This window comes from Miscanthus floridulus, chromosome 1 (assembly GCF_019320115.1).
Source record: "Miscanthus floridulus cultivar M001 chromosome 1, ASM1932011v1, whole genome shotgun sequence".
NCBI lineage: Eukaryota > Viridiplantae > Streptophyta > Magnoliopsida > Poales > Poaceae > Miscanthus > Miscanthus floridulus.
The window spans coordinates 7,509,629-7,536,527 of NC_089580.1; the positions used below are offsets into that span (position 1 = coordinate 7,509,629).

The 26,899-nt window shown below is 43.8% G+C and overlaps 1 protein-coding gene and 1 pseudogene across 1 annotated transcript; both read right to left on the reverse strand.

The window, feature by feature from the left end:
• Window positions 1-1,327: 1,327 nt before the first annotated feature.
• Window positions 1,328-3,879, reverse strand: LOC136472022 (WAT1-related protein At5g64700-like; annotated as a pseudogene).
• Window positions 3,880-4,737: 858 nt separating this feature from the next.
• Window positions 4,738-6,170, reverse strand: LOC136472033 (uncharacterized). Its single transcript, XM_066469773.1, has 5 exons — window positions 5,949-6,170; window positions 5,609-5,768; window positions 5,295-5,482; window positions 5,016-5,139; window positions 4,738-4,833 (listed from the first exon to the last, which is right to left on the reverse strand). The coding sequence occupies exons 1-5, from the start codon at window positions 6,168-6,170 to the stop codon at window positions 4,817-4,819; spliced, it is 711 nt and encodes a 236-aa protein (XP_066325870.1). The 3' UTR covers window positions 4,738-4,816.
• Window positions 6,171-26,899: the final 20,729 nt, after the last annotated feature.

Sequence of the window (26,899 nt, forward strand, 5' to 3'; positions counted from 1 at the left end):
AATAGGAGGGCTGACAGGTGGGATCCGACGGGTAGCGGCAGCAGGCGAAGCGGACGGGCGCGTGGGCGTGAGCGGTGTGCTGGGCCGGCTCGTGGGCCGCGCGCATGCACTGGGAAGACGGGGAGGGGTTGGCAAGCCGGTTGGCGTGGTGGAGCTGGCTGGGCCGTGAAGCCGAGCAGGCCTGGGCCACAGCGAGGCTTCCTCCTTTCTTTTCTTTTTCTGTTTTTCTTTTCTTCTCCTTTGTTTGAATTCAAATTTGGTTTGAAATTTGAATTCCAAATTGGTGCACCATATTCATTGGAGTTTTAGATATGAGGCCCACAACATACTTATATAAATATTAGGAATTTATTTAGCTATTTTGTATAACAAAAATAGGTGTAGTTTTGTTATATAAAAATAGAATTAATTTTCTCTTTAAAGCCTTATTCCTAGGTTTGAGTAATAATTATTTTATGGTTTATTACTTTATTGGAGTTGTTAAGCATATCATAACTCAAATGGAAATCCAAATCACATTTTGAATTAACAATGTATGCAATACTTTATTTGTTAGAATTTAAATAAACACAGTTAACTAATGACATGCCATGCTTATGTGTTGACTTGGGTTGGGGTTAGACCTAATGCATCTCTTAGGTTGGGTTTCTATACATGACACTCATCAACACATGGAAGTTTTTAAGAAAAAATTTGTAGTTGGTATTTTTTTAGTGTATGGATTTTTGGGTTGTTACACATGGCGTGCTGTAGTGTGGTAGACCAGACCAGGTCACCCACTGCCATGAATCACCTCGCCCGCTGCATGAACCTATGCATGCATAACTATTTGTAGCGGTAGAGAAGTGACTTAGAAAAAAGCAAAATAAATTTGTTCACTGTAGAGAAGTTTGACTTAGAAAAAAAAGCAAAATAAACTATAATTTGGATTGGAGGGAGCAGTAGTCAACTCTTTTTGAGCAATTCTAGTAGTCATTTAACATTTGGGTTGCACGGTTGGATGTTCTCTCTTCGTTTTCTACAAGTAAAATAATTGGATAAGAGTTTTGCAGCCCCTAAATGGGCTTGTTTGGTTCATGGGCTCATGGGCAAACTCGCCAAGCAATCTTTAGTCTTTGATTCTTTGCACTGTTTGACCACTTCAGCTGTCATGTTTTCGTAGCACCGTCTCACATGGCCTGTGCTTTGCTGGCTTCTTGAGTAAGCAGGCCAAAAGAAGAGAAATATAGACACAGGCACGTAGCACATACGTAGTACATACATACACATGTACGTACAGAAAGTCCTTGCTATATATGTATACGCCTTAACAGCTTAGACGATTTGCTCATCCGGACTGATGGGGCGATGCCTCCATTGCAAACAAGTCCTTGAGCTGCTTCTCGTCACCGCCGCCCGTGTTCTGCACCGCCGCCGCTGGCTGCTGCTTCTCCTCGTCGTCATCATAGCCATCGTTGCTGGCGGTGGCCACAGTTTTCAGTGCCTGCTCCTGATGACTCTGCTTCTGGTGGAGGTGGTCCTTGCTCTTGCCCCAGAGGACGTTGTAGAGCCCTCCGACGAGGAGGCCACTGCCGAGGAGGCTACCGAGGCGCATGATCTCGCCGAGGAAGGAGGAGTAGAAGATGGTGAGTAGGAGGTCCAGTGGGTTGGACATGGCCAGGAACACGGGCCCACGCTTCTCGATGCACCACGCCTGCAGGTAGAATGACACGCCCGTCACCACAAGACCCTGCATGCACGCATTGTCGTCGATGTTAGTTGTTTATCTGCTTGATAATCTCTTGGTCGTCGTCATTGCTCATAATACTACTACTCACGGAGTAGGCGACGGCGAGGAGGCCGACGTCGAGCTACAGCTTCTAGGTGGCCGGGTCCCGCTCGACGGCGACAGCGAGGAGGAAGGACTGGGCGGTGCTGAGGCCGAACTGTACCAGCATGGACAACAGCTTGTTGGGGTACTCCTTGAGCAGCGATGCCTGCAGGACGATCCAAAGGGGCCACGTCGTGTTGGACAGCAGCATCAGGAACATGCCCTTCATCCATGTCCCCTTGCCGCCGCCACCAGCATGAGCTTGAGGATGAGGGTGCGCGGCGAAGGCACGGTGGTGGTTCACCGGGCTCATCGAGGGACCTGTGTACAGGGCGATGGTCAGGACCTCGGCCAGGCACAGCGCCACGCCCGCCGCCTTCGCCATGCCTGACGGGCTTCTCAGCCAAACCACTTCTAGCCTGCATGCACACACGTGTATATAAATAAAACTATTATAATGTTCAGGTTTGATAATGATGACTTCCTGTTCTGCTTTATACTATTGCCACCAGTCAAATCAGCAATGATAAGTACAGTTAATTATAGATTAATCTAAGGAAGGCGCACACTTAATTGGAGACTAATTAACTGAATTGGGTAATTAACACTGGCCAGGGGCTTATTACCTTAACAGGACTGCCAGGAAGAAGGTGACCACAGGGACAAAGTTGCTCGTTGCCGATGCTACGGTTGCAGAGGTGTACTTGAGGCTTATGTTGTACAGATTCATGCTCAATGTGTTGCTACAAATTAAGTTCATCAAAGACACCACATGTCATATATATGGTGTTAATCATCAGTAGTTGTATTCAGTATAGGAAGCTTAGCTGCTAGTACCACTGATGGATCAAGTGTTAGTTACATACCCAAGCAATGCATAGAAGAACAGCTTCAGAAACAACCTGAACGACATGGGTGGTGCATTCCTCCTGCCATCAAATCAATCACAGATATATCAATCAGTTGTTTCACCGATCATATATATTATTAGAAGAAAAAAATTGAAGGAAAAAGCAATTTCTAGTTTTAATTATACAGACTGCTACTGCTTAGCCTTAGATAAGTTCAGTTACCTTTCAAGAACAATGGCTAGGGGAAGCAATAGAGCAGTAGCCGCCGCCTGTCGGTAAAAGATGAACACGTAGGTGCTCAGGCCATGGTTGAATGCCGCCTTGGAGACAACATACATGCCAGTGTAGATGAGTTGTATGATGATGGCAACCCCATAGGCTTTCTTGCTGGTGGCATCCATGGCCTCTCCTACACTTCTACAGAGAAATGAGTGATCGAGATGTGTTTATGGCTATCTAGCTAGCTAGCTGCAGCTACCTGGCTACACTTGTATAGAGAATGAGTGAGATGGTTTATGTCATCAGTGCCTATGATGAAGAAGCAAAGGAGAGGAGGGGGGCAGCCTTATATAAAGATGAAGATGCTGCATGATCTGCTCCTCTGGTTGGATGTTCCAAAGTAGCTAGAGTAGTGTGTGTAGCTTTTTCCTGCTGGCCTCCTCTGAATAACATTTTTTTTTGGTGTTTCGGCAAGAGGCATCTTCCTCTCTCCTCCTGTCTTGGGTGGTGGCACCAACAGAACCGGTTCCAGAGAGGCGGAACACCTAGAACGCCGAAAATCCATGTTAGCTCACCAGCATGATATAGTCAGAGATCTCAAATATATCCATCTGACCAAGGATGAATCCAACTCAGACTTATCATGTACTGACTGATAATATTGCAAAAAAAGGAAATGTATTGTTGACTGGAACAAGGTTTTCACATCACTCCCTTTGTTTTGGTTCAAGACATAAAATAGAGGATATCTAAAACAACACAGGTCTACATACCAGTCGTGAACCATCTCCGAAGAGGTATCGGATGCCCTGGTGCTTGGACACAGAGCCATCAACATGATCCTTGTACTCAAACTCGTCAGCTATAACTACTTCAGAAACATCAGACCGGATCTCCTTGATCAGCCTGACAGAGATAATTTAGATATGGCACTAAAATGTTCAAGATTGCTTAAGTTGATAATTTTTTGGAGCTACCCCTCGATTAACCTGGGCAACAGGTAGATGCGGGCATTATAAGATATTACGATGGAAAAATAAGCATATGGAAGCAAAATGTTTAAAGGGACCTCAATGCTGAATGTTGGATACTATTTTAGTTGTAAAGTGAATACCAACTTGTATCTAAAACATCATGCTTGTTGAATAAATGTGTTCTAATAGTACTCGCGTTAACACTAAATAGGCAGATATCATATGGATGCTTCAATGCTACATTCCAGAGGAAAGATAATACCAACGATGCAGACACAGATTTGATTATACCACTACTAGAGAACAGACTTTAGAACGATGTCTCAATTTAGCATTAGCCTCGACATTTTTTGCCTCCGGGACTAAAGGACCTTTAGTCCCGGTTAGTAATACCAACCGGGACTAAATGTTCTTTTATTCCCGGTTGGAGCCACCAATCGGGACTAAAAAGTCCTCCAACCTTTAGTCCCGGTTGATAATACCAACCCAGACTAAAGGGAGACCCTTTAGTCCCGGTTGGTAACACCAACCTGGACTAAAGGACCCTTTAGTCCCGGTTGGTAACACCAACCGGGACTAAAGGTCCTCCGATGGGTTAGTTCAAAAGGAAAGCATCCCATCCATTGTTAGATGTGTTGTGTAGGTGGGGTGGTAAGCTCCGCGCGAGGCAGTGCATGAGGTCTTGGGTTCGAATCTCAGGGGGCGCAGCGGTGGGATGTATTATTTTTTTTTAAAGCTGAGAGGATCTTTAGTCCCGGTTGTGGCAAACCGGGACTAAAGAACAACACTTTAGTCTCGGATCGCTAGTCCCGGTTGGGAAACCGGGACTAAAACCAGTTCCCAACCGGGACAAGATATCAAATCTGTAGTAGTGTACTGGGGTTATATCCATGAACAACAGCAACAAACTCAGCCATCTACAGTCTTGATACCCTATCTAGACCACCAACATTCAGGAGGACCTAGACTTTTTTGCCATCTGCAGCATGCACTTTGATGTCAGTCACCATGGCACAATGGAAAACAATTGCTAATAGGAAAACACTAATATTGAAGCGTTATAATATATGAACTGAACATGTTAAAATTGTTTATAGAGTGAACACAAGAAAAAATATTGCTACTGATTGAGTTCCACAAATGCACAAGTCAAACTCATACCTGATAACCAAGTTTTTGTCAATGACAAAATTATGTCCACCATATCTTTGACATAGACAGGGCACCAGAATTCATCATTGAAGAACTCAACCTGCTGGCCTTGTGAAAGAACACCATCCATCCACTGCATCCAAATGGCAAGTACTTTTGTTAGTTAGACACTTCTCTGGTCCTGTAGAATTAGTTTCAATTCTTAAACATTAGCAACACGACTCTACTTACTTATAGTTGGGGAGTAGAACATAACACTATTTATGAGTGCTGAGCAGTGCATTTTACCTGAACGGGAAGGGATTTTGCCACAGGAGAGATTGTTTGTGGCCCATAGATAATGCTGCTTCTCAAGATCGCATAGTTTGAGCATTTCTCAACAATGAGTTTCTCTGCAGCAACTTTAGATTTTCCATACATGTTCATCGGCACTGTCTCGTCCTCTTCTTTGTAGAAGGATTTCACCCCCTCATAAACTGTCAGTACAAGAGAGGCATATTTCATTGTACACTTGAGTCTAGGATGAACATACATGCAGTATGCACCACAGATAAAAATGTCTAAGTAGCAGAGTATGGCACCAAGGATTGTGAGTGCTGTACCTTGATCAGTTGATAGATGAATTAAAAGTGAGTCGCCATTCCCAAAACTCAGCAACCAATTCACAAGTGAAGAAGGCACATTGGTAGCCATAGCAGCAGGTGGATCCATTTCACATGCCCGAGGAACTGACATCGCAGCACAGTTGACAACTACGTGTGGCTGAACATAATAGGTACAGGTTAGTATGCTCTATTATCGGAGAAATGTAGTAGTGATCTCGTGATTCATGTAACGTCCAGGCAAGTAATCGCCAATCAGTTAATCACCGAATCAACGAGAGCAGAAGTTCGTATGAAGCAGAGAGTTGCACGTAGTGGGAAATGCGGACGCGTATTGTACCTGGCCGAAGGACGTGGAGATCACCTCGAGGCCATCTCCGGAGCAGAGGTCGGCGTGGACGGAGGGGAGCGCGTCGAGGAGCGGCTGTGGCAGGGCGGGGCTCTGGTGGGTGAAAGCGACGTCGAGGCGGTCAGCGGCGGAGGACACCGTGAGGAGGTGCTGGCCTAGGTAGCCGCTGCCGCCCACCACCAGCACCCGCTTCCTCTCCTCCTCCCCCGCCATTTGCACAAGAAACAATCAAATTCATCACATTTGCACAAAAAACAATCAGATTCACCGTGAAAAGAAAATTTCTAAAATCAAGCACATTAGTAGCAGTTGAGAGAGAGAGAGAAAGAGAGAGAGAGCCGATGCTCTTTAGATCCAAGATGGGAGATGCTATTCGCAAAAACAAAAGACAGAATCTGCTCCTCCGTTGGCCACCAGAGACCCAGGACGCCGGATCTTGCTACCAGGGGAGAACCAGGACGACGATGCCATCGCTGTTGTGGTGTAGCCATGCAGGGCAACTGCCGGTCGCCGGGGAGCCATGCCGTCCTGGTTGAGAACGCAATTCGATGACACCGCCGCCGGAGGAGACCATGCCACCAGGGAACACCAAACGCGCGGGCCTGGGCACACCATCGCAGAAGAGGAGGAGCAGCTTTGGAGCGCTGGCCACCTGCCATCGATGCGTCCGGCCTCCTACGGGGGAAGTCGGGGGATCTGCCCGTTAGTGCCGCCACCAACCACGGCACGCAGACGCAGAGACGCCACCGGCAGCGTTAGGGCTGCTGACGCCATCGATGGGGTGGAGGATGAAGGTCGGAGCTCGAAGAGGATCAATCCACGACGCCCCTGCACGGATCCTCCTCATCACCAGAGGGAGGGACGGGGAGGGTGGCCGCTGCCGGATGCAGGGGGCCCTCATCGGCGCCAGTACCGGAAGGAGGGGAGGGGGCAGTGCTGCCGGTGGGGTGGGGGCAGAGCCGCTGGTGGCATTTGAAAGGCCCTAATGGCTAGAGGGGGGTGAATAGCCTAATAAAATTTCTACAACAACACTTAACAAAAATGGTTAGACAATTATGAGGCGAAGCGAGTGTTACGCTAGCTTACTCAAAATGCAAGCCACCTACCACAATTCTAGTTTAGATAATGTCGATTCACACAAAAGCTATGACACTATCCTATGTTAATGTGCTCTCAAAGGCTAACTAAAGAGCCACACCAACCAAGCAAGCAAGCTCTCACAACTAGCTACACTAAAGAGCTTGTCAACTAGTTTGCGGTAAAGTAATGAGAGTGATTAGAATAGTTATACCACCGTGTAGATAAAGAACCAATCAATCACAAAGATGAATAACAATGGAGACCAATCACCTCGGAATCAATGATGAACACAATGATTTTTACCGAGGTTCACTTGCTTGCCGGCAAGCTAGTCCTCATTGTGGCGATTCACTCACTTGGAGGTTCACGCGCTAATTGGCTTCACACGCCAAACCCTCAATAGGGTGCCGCACAACCAACACAAGATGAGGATCACACAAGCCATGAGCAATTCACTAGAGTACCTTTTGGCGCTCCGCCGGGGAAAGGTCAAGAACCCCTCACAATCACCACGATCGGAGCCGGAGACAATCACCACCTCCGCTCGACGATCCTCGCTACTCCAAGCCATCTAGGTGGCGGCAACCACCAAGAGTAACAAGCAAAATCCGCAGCGAAACACGAACACCAAGTGCCTCTAGATACAATCACTCAAGCAATGCACTTGGATCACTCCCAATCTCACTATGATGGTGAATCAATGATGGAGATGAGTGGGAGGACTTTGGCTTAGCTCACAAGGTTGCTATATCAATGAAAATGGCCAAAGATGTGAGCCACAGCCGGCCATGGGGCTTAAATAGAAGTCCCCACGAAATAGAGCCGTTGTACCCCTTCACTGGGTACACTGCGCTCTGACCGGACGCTCCGGTCTTACTGACCGGACCCTGGACTCAGCGTCCGGTCCACTGATGAACGCCACGCGTCATTAGCTTCAAACGTTGTTCGTCAGATTCCAACGGCTATGAAGTTGACCGGACACTCCAGTAAAACTGACCGGACACTGGAGCCTCAACGTCCGGTCGAGTACAGTAAGGGTCGAAAATCGGTTTTCCTCGACCGGACGCGTCTGGTCCACCTCGACCGGACACAGCCCAGCGTCCGGTGGTAAACCCTAGCCTCTGTACCGCCAGTCAACGCGACCGGACGCAGGCAGTCAGCGTCCGGTGCTTTTGGATCCAGCGTCCGGTCACTTGACCGACGCTGGCATCTCCTCTTTTTTCACTTCTAACTTCTTCACCCTTGCTCCAATGTGCCAACCACCAAGTGTATCACCTTGTGCACATATGTTAGCATATTTTCACAAATATTATCAATGGTGTTAGCATTCCACTAGATCCTAAATGCATATGCAATGAGTTAGAGCATCTAGTGGCACTTTGATAACCGTATTCTGATACGAGTTTCACCCCTCTTAATAGTACGGCTATCAAACCTAAATGTGATTATACTCTCTAAGTGTCTTGATCACCAAAATAAAATAGCTCCTATGGTATATACCTTTGCCTTGAGCTTTTTGTTTTTCTCTTTCTTCTTTTCAAGTTTAAGCCCTTGATCATCGCCATGCTATCACCATTGTCATGCTATGATCTTCATAAGCTTCTCTACTTGAAGTGTGCTACCTATCTCATGTTCACTTGATAAACTAGGTTAGCACTTAGGGTTTCATCAATTCACCAAAACCAAACAAGAGCTTTCAATCTCCCCCTTTTTGGTAATTGATGACAACCCTTATACAAAGATATGAATTGAAATTAAATTGAAATCATGTTGCTTGCCCAAGCATATTTACCATGTGTAAAAGGATATGGACAAGTTTCATGAACCCTAAGTGGTAGCAATTGCTCCCCCTACATATGTGCTAAGAATTTGGATTGTAGCTTGCACATATGCTTAGATAGGAAATATATGAGTCAATGTCTACCAAATGATGCTAAGGTATAAAAGATGGACCTTTGAAGCATGATACCAATCGGAGTGCACCAATATACCATCCTTAGCACCATGGTTAGTTCAATATCACTTGGAAACATATTTTTGAAAGATACCACTTGTAAAGACTTACTTGGAAATGAAAGATATCTAGTGATTTCATTTCATCATTCAATCTTACAACTAACATTCATCACACAAGCATGGATGTTTAACTTTAATACTTATGCCATGCAAGCAAACATATGAAATGCACATTCAAATGCATCATACAAGTTCATGAGCTTGCTCCCCCTACTTGTGTGCTCAAAATTTTAGTTGATCCCTTTCCTTTTTCATATCTCTCCCTTATCTTTGTTTCTCTCTCCCTCTTGTTTCTCCCTTTCCTTTTTCATATCTCTCCCTTATTTCTCTTTCCCCCTTATCTTTGTTTCTCTCCCCCTTTGTCATCAATGACCACAAAAGTTCTAAATGTAGATAGAATTACTTGTAGGGTCGAGATTATCAATGTCAATCAATGGGGTGAGGATCATTTTCCCAAATTTGGTTCAAACTAGAATATATGCCAAAGATATTTAACTCGGTTTGATCCAAGGACAAGCTTTTTCACACCTCCAAATAAGGGTTATCTTGTACCATGTTGAGTTAAACACTTATAGTTCATTTTCTAGATTAAACACTAGGTTTACAAGCCCATAAATATGTTATATGCCATCACTAGATCAAGTCAAGCATAGAAGCAATAGTGATACCATATTGACATCAAAATTCATTTGATTTTCATGAATGAGCCTAATAAGATAGAACCACTTGCAAGGTCCTAATAAGATTGAAAATATGACTAGATGCACTAAACATGTCCTTAGCAAGGATGTATGTCATGCCAATCAACTTTTACCTTAGATTGCTCGAAGGAGAGGCATGTCATATGAGTGGGGGTGCATCAACACATATTTGAGAAATCCAATATATTCAACTCATTCCTTAGCTTGCAAAACCTTTTCTCATCCAATGGCTTGGTGAATATATCGGCAAGTTGATCTTCGGTGCCTACACTCTCAATGCAAATGTCCCCTTTTTTGTGATCTCTTATGAAATGGTGGCGGACATCAATGTGCTTTGTTCTTGCATGTTGAACCGGATTGTTTGTCAACTTGATTGCACTCTCATTGTCACATAGCAATGGCACTTTCTTAAACTTGATTCCAAAATCACTCAAAGTGGCCTTCATCCAAAGTACTTGTGCACAACAACTACCGGCGGATATGTATTCGGCTTCGGCGGTTGATAATACAACACTATTTTGCTTCTTTGATGACCATGAAACAAGTGATCTTCCCAACAATTGATATGTGCCCGAGGTGATCTTCCTTTCTACCTTGCATCCCGCATAATTCGAGTCGGAGTAACCAACTAGCTCAAACTTTGCTCCTTTGGGATACCACAAGCCAACATTTGGTGTATGCTTCAAGTACCTCAATATTCTCTTTGTAGCCTTCAAATGACTTTCTCTTGGTGAGGCTTGAAATCTTGCACACATGCATACACTAAACATAACATCCGGCCTTGATGCGGTCACATAGAGTAGGCTTTCAATCATAGATCGATACAACTTTTGATCTACCATATTTCCACTTGCATCACTATCCAAGTTGCCATTGGTTCCCATTGGTGTGCTAATGACTTTGCTATCAATCATGCCAAACTTCTTGATCATGTCCTTGATGTACTTGCCTTGACTCACAAATGTACCATTCTTCAATTGCTTGATTTGAAGACCAAGGAAGTAGCTTAACTCTCCAATCATGGACATTTCAAACTCATTAGCCATCATCTTTCTAAACTCATCACAAAATTCTTGATTGGTTGATCCAAATATGATGTCATCAACATAGATTTGCAATACAAATAGATCTTTTCCAATCTTCTTGATGAAAAGAGTGGTGTCAACCTTGCCCATGGTGAACCCTTTAGAGAGTAGGAAATCTCTCAATCTCTCATACCATGCTCTAGGTGCTTGCTTCAAGCCATATAATGCCTTCTTTAACTTGTACACATGGTTGGGCTTCTTGTCATCTTCAAAATCGGGAGGTTGCTCAACATATACTTCTTCATTGATATAACCATTGAGAAATGCACTCTTAACATCCATTTGATAGAGCTTGATGTTGTGAGCACAAGCATAGGCTAGCAAGATTCTTATTGCTTCCAATCTAGCAACCGGGGCATATGTTTCTCCAAAATCAAGACCTTCAACTTGTGTATAGCCTTGTGCTACTAATCTTGCTTTGTTCCTTACTACTATCCCATCTTGATCTTGCTTGTTTCTAAAGACCCATTTGGTTCCAATCACATTGTGTCCCTTTGGTCTTTCTACCAACTCCCATACTTGATTTCTTGTGAAGTTGTTTAGCTCTTCATGCATAGCATTGACCCAATCAACATCCTTCAAAGCTTCATCTATCTTTTTTGGTTCAATGGATGACACAAATGAGAAGTGTTCACAAAATAATGCCAATCTTGATCTTGTTTGTACACCTCTTGAAATATCTCCAATGATTGTATCCAAAGGATGATCTCTTGCAATACTTGTTGGTTGGAGCAATGGAACTTGATTGCTTGCACTTGCTGGGTTGAGATGATGTACTAGCCACTTGATCTTGATTAATGTCATGAGAGTCACTTGCACTATCTTAATTTGTATCATCTTGCACATTTGAGTTGGAGAGCACTTGCACTTGATCATCTTCATCATCATTCACTTGCCTAGGCCTTAATTCACCAACATCCATGTTCTTCATGGCATTTGAAAGTTGAATGCCTCTAACATCTTCCAAGTTCTCATTCTCTTCTTATGAACCCTTGGTTTTATCAAATTCAACTTCATGAACTTCCTCAAGAGTACCACTATCCAAATTCCAAACTCTATATGCTTTGCTTATAGTGGAATAACCAAGTAGGAATCCTTCATCACATTTCTTGTCAAACTTGCCTAATCTTGTGCCTTTCTTCAAGATATAGCATTTACAACCAAAGACCCGAAAATATGCAATGTTGGGCTTTCTACCATTCAAGAGCTCATATGGTGTCTTCTCTTTCAATCGGTGACAATAGAGGCGATTGCTACAATAGCAAGCCGTGTTGATAGCTTTGGCCCAAAAGGATTGACTCACATTGTACTCACTAAGCATAGACCTTGCCATATCAATGTGTTCTATTTTTCCTCTCAACAAGGTCATTTGATTGTAGAGTGTACTTGGCCAAGAATTGATGTATAATTTCAAATTCATCACATAACTCATCAATTCTAGTATTCTTGAACTCACTACCATTGTCACTTCTAACTCTCTTGATGGTTGTTTCAAACTCATTGTGAATGCCTTTGACAAATGATTTGAAAGTTGCAAATACATCACTTTTGTCCACTAGAAAGAATACCCATGTATATCTAGTGTAGTCATCCACTATCACAAAGCCATATTTATTTCCACCGATACTAGTGTATTGTGTTGGCCCAAACAAGTCCATGTGCAATAACTCAAATGCTTTACTAGTGCTCATCATGCTTTTCTTAGGATGGGTGTTTCCAACTTGTTTGCCGGCTTGACAAGAGCTACAAAGCTTATCCTTTTCAAACACAACATCTTTCAAGCCTTTAACTAAGTCATGCTTAATCAATCTATTCAATTGTTTCATTCCAATATGACCAAGCCTTCTATGCCATAACCAACCCATGCTAGACTTAGTGAACAAGTATGTAGATAATTTAGCTTCACTAGCATTGAAATCAACCAAGTATAGATTCTCATATCTAAAGCCTTTGAAGATCAAGTTAGAGCCATCTACACTTATGATCTCTACATCATCTACTCCAAATATGCATTTGAATCCAAGATCACACAATTGAGCCACGGATAGCAAATTGAAATTCAAGCTCTCTACTAGCAACACATTGGATATACTCATGTCATTGGATATTGCAATCTTACCAAGCCCTTTGACCTTACCTTTGCCATTGTCACCAAATGTGATACTATCATAACCATCATTGCCATTGGTGTTGATTGAGTTGAACATTCTTGCATCACCGATCATGTGTTGAGTGCACCCACTATCAAGAACCCAATGCCTTCCTCCGGCTTTGTAATTGACCTACAAAAGAAGATCAATTCTTTTTAGGTACCCAAACTTGCTTGGGTCCTTGAAGGTTAGTCACTAGGCTCTTTGGCACCTAAATGGCTTTCTTCTTTGAGCCCATCCATGGTTTGCCAATGAACTTAGCCTTTATACCATTTGTACCCTTAGTAAGCATATAGCATGAATCAAGCTTAATAAAGGATACATTAGCATTTTTGTTCTTATTTTTACATTCTTGCTCTTTGTGACCCACTTACTTGCAACTAGTGCAAAACCGACCATTGTTCTTCACAAAACTAGTCTTGTGAGGAGCAAATGTCGCTTTGCCTTTCTTGGGGGTATAGCCCAATTCCTCTTTGTAGAGAGAAGCTCTTTGGCTACCTAAGCACATAAGCAAGCGGTCCTCACCACCATAAGCCTTAGCTAGGTTGTGAGTGAGCTTAGTGACCTCCTTCTTGAGGTTCTCATTCTCAACCACTAGTGAGGCATCATAAGTGAGACCATCACTACTAGATGAGGTAGAAGTAGAAGTGCTACAAGAAAGGTTAGAAGGAGCAACAATGTTAGGCATATATAGTGGTTCATCAATTATATCACAAGTTAAACCTACATTGCAAGTTTCAACATGCTTCTTTCTATTTTGCTCATCAAGCAAAGAGGAATGAGCCTTTTCAAGCTTTTTGTGAGCTTTGCCAAGCTTCTCATTGGCTTCCTCTAGCCTCCCATGAGATGCATTGAGCTCATCAAAGGCTTGCTTAAGGGCTTTTAGTTCCTTACGTAAGCTTTTGCATTCCCTTCTCTTGATATAAAAGTGTTCTCTAGCATCTTCTAGCATGTCAAATAATTCATTCTTAGTAGGTTCATCATCATCACTATCACTATTATTTTTATTTTCATGTTCATTATCATCAACATGTTCTTCATTACTTTCATCATCACAAGATTGTACCTTAGTAGCCTTAGCCATGAAGCATGATGAAGATTCGAAGAGAGAAGGCTTTTCATTGATGGCAATGCTTGCAAGAACCTTCTTCTTGGTGGTCTTGTGATCATCACTATCATCATCATCATCACTTGAGGAGTCATCACTATCCCAAGTGACTACATATGAACCACCCTTCTTCTTCTTGAAGGCCATCTTGTCCTTCTTCTCTTTCTTTTCCTTCTTGTCCTTCTTCTTGTTCTTCTTGTTATCATCATCATTGTCACTATTGTATGGGCATTGAGCAACAAGATGATCTTTGCTTCCACACTTGAAGCACCTTCTTGACTCTTTTTTGTTCTTGGAAGAAGACTTTTTTCTTCTAGCGCGGTAGCCCTTCTTCACCATGAACTTGCCAAATTTCTTGACAAATAGAGCCATCTTCTCATCATCATTATCATCCCATGATTCATCTTCTTCACTTGATGTTTCTTGCTTAGCTTTGCCCTTGGATGATGTGGCTTTGAATGCCACGCTCTTCTTCTTATCATCTTTCTTCTCCTTCTTTTCTTCCTTCTCATCATCATCTCTATAGGTATCATCGGTCATTATATCTCCCAATACTTGGTTTGGTGTCATGGTGTCCAAACCGCTTCTCACTAGAATGGTGACCAATGTACCAAATCTTGAAGGTAAGCATCTCAAGAACTTGTGGGGGAAGTCCTTGTCCTTCACCTCTTCTCCAAGTGCTTTGAGATCATTGATAAGCACTTGAAGCCTATGAAACATCTCCGGCACACTTTCATCCTCCTTCATCTTGAAGCTTGCAAACTTCTCTTTGAGAATATAAGCCTTTGCACCCTTCATGGCTTGAGTGCCCTCAAATGATTCTTCCAACTTCTTCCAAGCTTCATGAGCCATCTTAATATTCTTGATTTGCTCAAATGTTCTCTCATCAATTGCATCATGAATAGCACTAAGAGCAATGTCATTGTTTTGGAGAAGTACTTCTTCGGCCGTGGTAGAATTCTCCGGATCACCAATCTCAATTTTGGTTTCTACCACCTTCCACACCTTTCTATTGATTGACTTGATTTGTGTGGTCATCTTTGACTTCCAATAAGGATAATTTGTGCCATCAAATTAGGGTGGCTTCTTAGTGTTGTTGATTTGAGCCATTTTGAACACCGAAGGTTGTTAAGCCTCAAATAACGGTGACCTCGGCTCCAATACCACTTGAAAGGTCCAAATGGCTAGAGGGGGGTGAATAGCCTAATAAAATTTCTACAACAACACTTAATAAAATGGTTAGACAATTATGAGGCGAAGTGAGTGTTGCGCTAGCTTACTCAAAATGCAAGCCATCTACCACAATTCTAGTTTAGATAATGTCGATCCACACAAAAGCTATGACACTATCCTATGTTAGTGTGCTCTCAAAGGCTAACTAAAGAGCCACACCAATCAAGCAAGCTCTCACAACTAGCTACACTAAAGAGCTTGTCAACTAGTTTACGGTAAAGTAATGAGAATGATTAGAATAGTTATACCGCCGTTGTAACGTCCTGCCTCTCCGAGGCCGGGCCCGCTTACATCTGTCGGCTTCTCTAGGATATAGACTGCCCTCACAGACCAACATAGGTCTTTTCTATGCACTTTGTCCTCACTCGTGCGCACCCGGGAAGAACTTCCCGATCGGTCACCCATCGCTCCAGGCCAAGCACGCTTAACCTCAGAGTTATTTGCAGATGGACTTCTGGAAAAGAAGTTGCAACTTATTGGTATGAGTATCCTATTAATCCTGTTAAGCCCTGAGCCAGGATGTTACATCCTCACCCCCTTAAGAGATCGACGTCCTCGTCGATCAATCCTAAGCCAGGAGCGTCCTCTCTTGGCCACGTCCGTGTGTCCAGAGCCAGCGCATGTGCCATGCTGTGTGACCACGCCGGATCCATATCAGCCATGCGCACCATGCCTGCGCAACTGCGACACATGCGCCTGTGAAACCGCGAGAGTCGGCTCTGATACCATTCTGTAACGTCTTGCCTCTCCGAGGCCGGGCCCGCTTACATCTGTCAGCTTCTCTAGGATATAGACTGCCCTCACAGACCAACACAGGTCTTTTCTGCGCACTTTGTCCTCACTCATGCGCACCCGGGAAGAACTTCCCGATCGGTCACCCATCGCTCCAGGCCAAGCACGCTTAACCTCAGAGTTATTTGCAGATGGACTTTCGGAAAAGAAGTTGCAACTTATTGGTATGAGTATCCTATTAATCCTGTTAAGCCCTGGGCCGGGATATTACAGCCGTGTAGATGAAGAACCAATCAATCACAAAGATGAATAACGATGGAGACCAATCACCTCGGAATCAATGATGAACACAATGATTTTTACCGAGGTTCACTTGCTTGCCAGCAAGCTAGTCCTCGTTGTGGCGATTCACTCACTTGGAGGTTCACGCGCTAATTGGCTTCACACATCAAACCCTCAATAGGGTGCCGCACAACCAACACAAGATGAGGATCACACAAGCCACGAGCAATTCACTAGAGTACCTTTTGGCGCTCCGTCGGGGAAAGGTCAAGAACCCCTCACAATCACCACGATCGGAGCTGGAGACAATCACCACCTCCGCTCGACGACCCTCGCTGCTCCAAGCCATCTAGGTGGCGGCAACCACCAAGAGTAACAAGTGAAATCCGCAGCGAAACAAGAACACCAAGTGCCTCTAGATGCAATCACTCAAGCAATGCACTTGGATCACTCCCAATCTCACTATGATGGTGAATCAATGATGGAGATGAGTGGGAGGACTTTGGCTTAGCTCACAAGGTTGCTATGTCAATGAAAATGGCCAAAGATGTGAGCCACAGCCAGTCATGGGGCTTAAATAGAAACCCCCACGAAATAGAGCCGTTGTACCCCTTCACTGGGTACACTGCGCTCTGACCGGATGCTCCGGTCTTACTGACCGGACTCTGGACTCAGCGTCCGGTCCACTGATGAACGCCACGCATCATCAGCTTCAAACGTTGTTCTTCAGATTCCAACGGCTACGAAGTTGACCAGACACTCTGGTAAAACTAACCGAACGCTGGAGCCTCAGCGTCCGGTCGAGTACCGTAAGGGTCGAAAATCGGTTTTCCTCGACCGGACATAGCCCAGCGTCCGGTGGTAAACCCTAGCCTCTGTACCGCCAGTCAATGCGACCGGACACAGGCAGTCAGCGTCCGGTGCTTTTGGATCCAGCGTCCGGTCACTTGACCGACGCTGTCATCTCCTCTTTTTCACTTCTAACTTCTTCACCCTTGCTCCAATATGCCAACCACCAAGTGTATCACCTTGTGCACATATGTTAGCATATTTTTACAAATATTATCAAGGGTGTTAGCATTCCACTAGATCCTAAATGCATATGCAATGAGTTAGAGCATCTAGTGGCACTTTGATAACCGTATTCCGATACGAGTTTCACCCCTCTTAATAGTACGGCTATCAAACCTAAATGTGATCACACTCTCTAAGTGTCTTGATCACCAAAACAAAATAGATCCTATGGTTTATACCTTTGCCTTGAGCTTTTTATTTTTCTCTTTCTTGTTTTCAAGTTTAAGCCCTTGATCATCGCCATGCTATCACCATTGTCATGCTATGATCTTCATAAGCTTCTCTACTTGAAGTATGCTACCTATCTCATGTTCACTTGATAAACTAGGTTAGCACTTAAGGTTTCATCAATTCACCAAAACCAAACAAGAGCTTTCAGCGTTGTAGCCGGGGAAGTCCGTAGCGTGAAGAATACAAAAGGCACCAACGATTGAATGATGGCGAGGTTTGGGGACGGGATTCCTGGGACTGGAACGTGGAAAGGATGAAACAAAAATGATGGATGCATGTGTAAGTGCATGGTCGGTGAATCGTACTGGCATGCGTGTCGACCACCGTGCCTAATTAGGCATCGGCCATGCATGCCGAGAATCCATCTCCCCTGCTATGCGCCACCATCCATTTGCATGTCACTACAATCACCAGGGAAGCCCTGCTTCATTGAATGTGTCCATGCAGGGAGAAAGGCTGGTTCTGATGCGCCTCATCTGTGCCGTGGAATTTCGATCTAACGCACCAAATAAAAAGAGCTTACGTGGACACCCTAGAAGGTCGCCGATTCGGCGTGCCTTCATATCTTTAATAGCTTCCAACAGAGTACCTATATGGAAGACCTATTTTTGGTGTCAGAAGAGGTATAACCCAAATCTAGAGTATCCTCTCTCCTGAAGACTCATTTGCAGAAATGATTCTCTTTTGTGTCTTGTTGTTGGAGAAGACAAAAATAGATATTGAACCCTTTGTATGTGGTGCTACCCAAATGTGGAATAGGTCTTGCATTTTGGGTAACGGTTGTTGGAGACAGTCTCAGACCCGCCTATTTTGGAGCCGAATTCAGCATGGCTGGTTGCTGCGATTGGGGACATCAAAGATGATAGGTTAGAGATCAGATGGACTCTCCTAGAAGCGAAAGAACTCATGCAGCTACTGACTTCAAAGTTAGAAAGGTTAAGAGGGATTGTAATAGAGTTGCTCATGAGCTTGCTTATTTAGCTAGACGATCTATGCATACTACGATATGTGCCATGTTCGCTTGGCTGATAAGCCATGTGTCGGGTTCATAAACTCAGGGTCCCTAATGGGCCCGCTTCCCAACAAAAGCCGGCCAAGCAGACGGCATTACAGACGACGCACAACTCATGGGCCAATCCAGATACCTAACGACAGGCCGGAAGAGTGATCCAGTTCCGACCGAAAGGCCTCCGACTCCGACCGGCTTCTCCGACCAAAAGGCTTGGCCAAGGAGGGGCGACGCTCGCTTTTGACTCCGACCCTCTTCTCCGACCGGAAGGCCTGGCCAAGGAGGGGCGACACTCGCTCCCGACTCCGACCCGCTTCTCCGACCGAAAGGCCTGGCCAAGGAGGGGCGACACTCGCTTCTGACTTCGACCCGCTTCTCCGATCGAGAATACATCGAACATCTGCTTACCGCTCTTCTCCGACCAGCGCAGTCAGAGCCGACTGAGAACAACTGACCGGAGACGTCCGCTTGGCGAGGACCCAAGAGACAGGTGGAGCCAGTAAGGCAGGACGCTTAAGTCAATCGCAATACCGAGGACCGTACCCTGCACACCTGTAGGACAATACCGCCAGACCATGTCAGAAGGGTGCTCTGTAACCTTCCAGATATGTCAGAACATGAATAATGTTGTGACCATCGACATTTATCCTACAATATGGTAGGCGTCGATATTTGCCATACCAGAAGAACACGATGGGGTCTACCACATGCATCTGGGCATCAACAGTATTGTGGGCGTCAACAAACCGTCTTATACCCGATGACGTGGACAACAAGACTAGGTAGCACATACTCTCTCTCTCTCATTTGTAAGGCCGTCCCCTTCATCTATAAAAGGGGATGCACCCTCTTCCAATGGAAAAGGAGGACGAACGGATGAACAGACGAGAGACGGATCATTCCGACCCACTCTCTGCTAACTTTAGATATTCTAAAGCTACACAGAGCATATGTTTCAATACTTAGCGCACGTAGGAGCTCCCATCACTCTCGGCCCTTCGGTCCAGAGTCCGACTGGACCTCTGACACCCCCATCTTACTCCCACTCGTTTGTAACCCCACAGTAAACTTCGAGCACCTGGGCTCAGGAATAAAGTCACCGACTGACTCAAACTGGACGTAGGGCACGTTGCCTGAACCAGTATAAACCCTGTGTCATTGAGTGCTAGGCCACATCCGATCACAACGTACGGCAAAACGACAAATATTTACTTGTTGGTCACTTTTTGCACCGACACCATGGCTGAAAGCACTATTGGCTGATTTGTTGTTAGAGAAAAATATTTTCGTTGATTGAAATAGTACGTTTTATAAGCCAAGCGAATATGACGATGGTTGGGGCATGCGCCGGCATACGTTCTTGACTTCTTGAACCATGCCTGTAACTCTTAGCTAAATGAAATCCCTCTTTACTCGTAAAAAAATACAATTTATCTAACGTGGGAGGCTGATGTATGGATCCATTCTCTACAACCTGCATCTCCCGGGCCAAGCTCCATAGTAAATCTTGTTTCGGCCATCTCCACCGGACCAAAATGAGACCATATATCTGCGTGAACGAGTCAAGTTGTAACAGTACCAAGGTCCAATGATCTGTAGTGAACTTGTACATGTTCGTGCTCGCTTTGGGTCCCTGTTTTTTTTTTGATAAACTATCGTGTATGCTCTGGTTATTTAACCAGAAAACGTAACTTGATCGAACCAAAATCAACTTAACTTGAAGGCGTGTTTGGTTCGAGGAATACGGTGGTTCACCTTCTTCTTACTCTTTATTTTTCTTATTTAGTTTGTGGGATGAAATATGTTAATTCATAATCACCTAATTTTTACAAAGCTAATAAGTAGTACAAGCATGGAAAATTAGTTGATTCTACCAAAATTCATAAAATAAACTCATGATACGTTATCTCACGAAGCATGAAGTAATTATACGAACCAAACACACGTACTCTGCTCCCTTCAATGCAAATGCGCGCTTCGCAGATGGGTGAAACCTGAAATTTGGTCATCCCGACCTTGTTTACCTCTAGCGCGTGCTACTGATTGAACACGTGCGGATTTGACACCTTGCTCTTTCGTCATTATTATCGGTGGTGTGTCCATCTCTCCAGCGCGCTATCGGATCACCGACAAGTTTGGTGGCAATTTGTTAGGGACGAATCTCACCACCATCTCGTTGTTTAACAAGTAATCCTCGGTTGGCCTTCGTTGTTTATTTAACAAGTAATCCTCGTCATCGTTGCATACCCTGGGCTAGTTTTGAAGGCGGCAAAGGAGTGAGCAGGCGGCCTGCCCGGGTTTGCATGCAAATTGGACCTTGCACATTGCAGCACCCGCGCGCGAAATAGCGGTCCTACGCTACGCCGCTAGTGTCATGTGCGTCACGACGTGAGCAGCGCACAGTACAGACGAGACGACACACGTGGCGCTCCGAGGGTTGATTTCAGCCCGAGCTTATCAACCAACCAACAGTATTTTTCTCTCATAACAAACAACGCCAACCAAACCCAACTTATCAGAAACCAGCCGGAACAGGCCGACGGTTGCCTCGGTGAGTCGGTGATGCAACAGTACGTGTGAAGCGTGAACTCGACAGCGCATCGCGCAACCTAATCCGCTTTTTAGAATAAATAAATATAAACAAATGGTGGCTAGCTCTGCCCGCGTGTGCTTACCTGGATAAGAAAATGCAGGTCCCCCTTTTTTTTTTGTAGTGGCACTGTTTTCGATCCGTTGGAGCGTGTGTTGTGCACGTCGTGCTAACCTCAACCCTGTGCTAGTCTAGAACTATTTTCTCTGCCCGAGAAAGAGTACAATTGTTTATTAGTCAATATATACAATCTTTAGATAAAAGTTTTTCAATAACATTTTTATTTTCTATTGGTTTTGTGATTAAATATATTTTTATAGTAATATATTTCTTATTTAGAATCATAAATATTTGATATTATTTTCTATAAATTCAGTTAAACTTAATTATTTTAATTTGGATCACATCTAGAATTGCATTTTTTTTGGACTGGGAGAGTAATACGTAGATAAGTGAAATCTTGGGTTAAAATCAAAGAGGATGTGTATATATGTGTGTCTGTTTCTCTCTCTCTCATCATTATAATACTCTATCGACAAGCTTCATTGGTTGCTCGTCAGTCATGAGTTTGCACGCTTCAGTACGACCACATTTGTAATCTGCTACTCCACTTCATTTTAAATTATAATTAAAAATGTTTTGAACTTTTAGATACATAGCTTTTGCTATGTATTTAAATATGCACTATGTCTAAATACATAGTTAAAGCAAAAAATCTAGAAATACTAAAACATCTTATATTTGAGTTGGAGAGAGTACAACATAGCCAAAAAAAAAAAAGTGTCCTCCATATTCCGTGCTACAGTAAAGCACAATTCGAGCCTCATTTATCAAATACCATGGGAAAATGTCCATTTTGCTCCCCTCAACTATCGCAAAAGTCAGCCTTTTCTCTCTCAACTCTAAAACCAGAAATAATTCCTCCATCGTCTCTCAAAACCAATCACTTAACCTCCATGTCTGTTTCCCTTAGTGGTTTTTCTTTTTTTCTTTTATGTTTATTTTGATTGAATTTTTGAAAAATCAAAGTAAATAAAAAAATCATAAAATGAAAAATCTAATTATGTCGGACTCTACATGAGTAGATCTACACAGTGAACATATGATGTGGTATGCTTTAGAACAAAGTTTTTGCTGTAACTTTAGATCTATATTTTATATAATTAATTCATAGATGCAGTTTCTCTTGTTCAATTATGGTGATTTTTTTATGGTAGATTAATCACTGCATGCTTGAGCTGTAGAAAAATTTTCATGCTCATGGGTTCATATATGACTGACTTATAGATTTATCTATTGATTTATCTAGGTAAAACTGTAACTTAATCATACATGAACCAATGAGCATTTAATTTTTGCAACATCTCAAGCATTCACCGATTAGCCCAGCGTAAAAAATTAGCATAATTGGACAATAGAAACGGCTGCTTTGAATTAATCACAGAAAAGCTTAGGTCTACAGTTACAGTAAAAACTTTATACTAAAACATACCATATTATACGTTTACTGTGCAGATCTACTCATATGGAGCCCAACAAAAATTTCATGCTCATTGGATCATGTATGACCGAGATATAGATTTAATTTCATTTAAAAACTATTTAATAGACATAAACCTAGGTAAATCTATAACTCGATCATACTTGATCCAACGAGCATGAAATTTTTACTACAGGTCAAGTATGCAATGATTAGCCCACCATACAAATTTCACCACAATTGGATCAGAGAAACCACAACTATGAATTAATTACAGAAAACACATAGATCTAAAGTTACAGCCAAAACTTTGTGCTAAAGCATAGTATATCATATGTTTACTGTGTAGATCTACTCATATGGAGTCCAACACAATTGAATTTTTCAATTTTGTGATTTACTATGATTTTCAAAGAATCAGCCAAAATAAACATAAAAGCAAAAGAGAGAAACCATGGAGAGAAACCGTCATGAGGTCAAGTGGCCGGTTTTGAGAGACAGGGAGGGACTATTTCTGGTTTTAGAGTTGAGGGAGGAAAAGCTGACTTTCATGATAGTTTTTTTAGCAACACTTTCACGATAGTTGAGGGAGACAAAAATAGACTTTTTCCAATACCACATCACCGGAATTTTTAGGTGGGCCGAATGACCAACTTTGTTAATTAAGAAGCTAGACCCGGTCCATTCTCTATAGATACTGTATTCACAGTGGGATCATATTTTAGAGCATGTGATTTGCTGATATAATTTTTTTTTGCCATTGAATAATAAAATTCTAAATTACATCTCGCCAATGAGTTGTCATTTGGTGTCGAGGATTGTCGTTGTTGTTGGAGCCATTAATACAAGCCGCTTGAAACAATCGCCTTTTTCCTCAGCTTGGCCACCGAGGACCACGTACGCCATCTAGTCAAGTGATGAACGAGTTGCAAACAGATGACGATCGCTCGTTCTTGTCCAGTGTATATTAAGCACGTACAGTCCCATGTCCTAAACAACATAATGATGAGTACTTCGTCAAGTGTATATGAAGGAGTACGTGCCACAGTGATATTTTGCCACTGCAGATTTGTTAGATATTATGGGCTTGGCCCATTTATTTAATAACTCTATTAAACTCTATGGTCCGTACATGTGCATTAATGGTTTTGTACCATATGGGAATTTAATCGAGAGGCGACTCTACTTAAATACTTGGTCCTTGGCCGATCTATTTGAGAAGTAAAAGAGGATCACCTGGGTGCCACACGCGCGCGCGCGCGCCGCCGCCGCCGCCCGGCCCGAGCCCTGTGGGCGTGGCAGGCAGGCGGCGAGCGAGCGGACGGGCGGGCGAGGCCTTTATTTTGAAACTGACGAATTGATTGGAATTGATTGGAGGAGTTCTGGTAACCCGTGGGCGTGGGCGAGGCGAGGCAGGCGGGCGGGCGGGCGAGGCCTTTATTTTTGAAACTGACGAATTGATTGGAATTGATTGGAGGAGTTTCTGTAACTCCCGAATTGATTGCAATTGATTGGAGGAGTTTCTCCCGTGACTCCTGGCTCTCCGTCTCCGTCTCTCCCACCGCAGTCTCTGCCCTATAAAACAAATCCTCCCCTCTCGGTTAACATCGCTTGGCGAAGTACACCACTTTCCAGCAGCGCAAGTTCTTCCCGTTCCACCTCCGGCGAGCACCAGAGATGAAGAGTAGGCCTCCGGAACATGTCTCCGTCGTGGGCTTCACCTGCTCGGGTGAAGACGGGCGATTACGTTTTTGGGAAGTGTCAGGCACGACTACTCGCTGGTGAACCAGTAGCGGTGCTTCTTCACGGCGTCCTTGTCTGGCACTGCATCGACCGGGACGACTACAACAACAAAGCACCACCATGGCCTTTCCTGGTGCGAGCGGCTCCGCCGCAGGGTACAATCTTCTTCACCCTCTTCTGAGTTTCATTATCAATATCATGATGTTCCTAGGCAATACTGTTTTCACATTCAACATGTTCTGTTTGATTGATTTGGATGATTATGCCAGTACTGTTTTCTGGTTCCTTTTATTTTTTGTGATCATCATGATCTTCATATTTGAGAACACATCATTTATATTTATAATCATGTCTGTGATGCTCCAGCTATGTAAAACAATGTTTCACATATGTTTTGGGTTCTATGGTTTGTATTATCATCATGTTAACATTTGCCATGAATTGTTTCTGTCTTCTTATTCATGATTTTACTCTCCTTTTTGTTGCGTTATTTTATGGATTAAAATAAATATGAAAATGCCTTATTTTTCAACAATCCAAAAACGTAATTTCAGGCCATTTTCATCTGTTGGCTTTGCGGGCATGCTAAAGCCTACGCCGTTTGAGGGCACTCACTACAAGAGGTGGCGTGAGAAAGCCCTTCTGTGGTTGTCGGCCATGCGCTGTGGTCATGTGCTCAATGAGCAGCCTGCTACTGTGAGATCCGATAAGGATGAGCAGGCTTGGGGACATGCTGAGACCATGTGCAAGGCTGCACTGTTGAGCATCATCAATGACTCTCTGGTTGATGCCTACATACCACTCCCGACTGGCAGAGCTGTGTGGGAAGCCCTTGAGGCCCGGTACGGTCTATCCGACGCCGGTTCTGAGCTGTACATCATGGAGCAGTTCCATGACTACAAGATGGTTGATAACCGTCCTGTAGTTGAACAGGCTCATGAGATACAGGGACTGGTGAAGGAATTGGAGCTGTACGGCTTGTCCTCTCCCTGACAGGTTCGTGGCAGGGTGCATTATTGCTAAGCTGCCACCTTCCTGGACTGATTTTGCTACTACCTTGAAACACAAGAGGCAGCAGTTTAGCATTGCTGAACTTGTGGGCACTCTTGATGTTGAGGACAAGGCAAGAGCAAAGGATGTTAAGGGAAAGAGCAAGGGCGGGAATGGTGAGGCGACTACTAGTGCACATGTGGTGCAAAAGTTTCGTCCTAAGCCACAAAAGAAGAAGCCCCCAACAGGAGCTTAAGCAGAAATCCACTACCTTCTTCAAGAAAGGCAATAATAAGAAGATGGGATTAGACAAGGCAAAGATGAACTGCTTCACTTGTGGGAACACTGGGCACTTCTCTAGAGAGTGTCCTGAGGCTAAGTGGAAGCCCCCACCAAAGGCGAAGACAGTCAACACCATTGAGACTGATGCAGATGCTTCTGGGTACGGTAATTTATCTACATTTACAGTTTGTTCCTCACCTGATTGGTGGGTTGATACAGGTGCAAATATACATGTGTGTGGTGATAAGTCCTTGTTTTCCTTTTACCAGGCCGAGAGGAGTGGAGCCTTGCTGACGGGGAATGGCGCGCGTGCTGGTGTTCATGGTGTTGGTACGGTGGATCTGAAGCTTACTTCGGGGAAGACCGTGCAACTCAAGAACGTGCATCATGTCCCCTCAATAAGGAAAAATCTTATTAGTGGCTCTCTGCTATGTCGAGACGGTTTTAAACTTGTGTTTGAGTCGAATAAATGTGTTATGTCAAAGTATGGAACCTTTGTTGGAAAAGGCTATGAGAGCGGAGGCTTGTTCCGCTTGTCTTTGGTTGATACTTTACCTCTTGCAGTGAATAATGTCGTTAATAACGTTAATGTTGAGATGAATGTTTGGCATTCTCGGTTATGTCATGTTAATCTTGGTTGCATGTCCCGCTTAGCTGGTTTGAATTTAATTCCTAAATTTGACGTTGCCAAAAGCTCCAAATGTCATACATGCGTTGAGGCAAAACAACCTCGCAAGCCTCACAAGGCAGCTGTGGCGAGAGAGTTGGCACCACTTGAACTCATCCATTCCGATATTTGTGAAATGAACGGAATTTTGACAAAAGGTGGTAAGAGATACTTCATAACGTTCATAGATGATTGCACTCGATATTGCTATGTGTACCTAATTAAAACAAAAGATGAGGCATTACATTATTTTAAAACCTTTAAAGCTGAGGCTGAGAATCAACTTGAAAAACACATCAAACGGTTGCGGTCCGATCGCGGGGGAGAATATTTCTCTAATGAATTTTCTGAGTTTTGCGCGGTGCACGGTATAATTCATGAGAGGACACCTCCATACTCACCACAATCCAATGGGATTGCTGAGAGAAAGAACCGCACTCTAACTGACTTGGTGAATGCCATGTTGGAAACAGCTGGTTTATCTAAGGA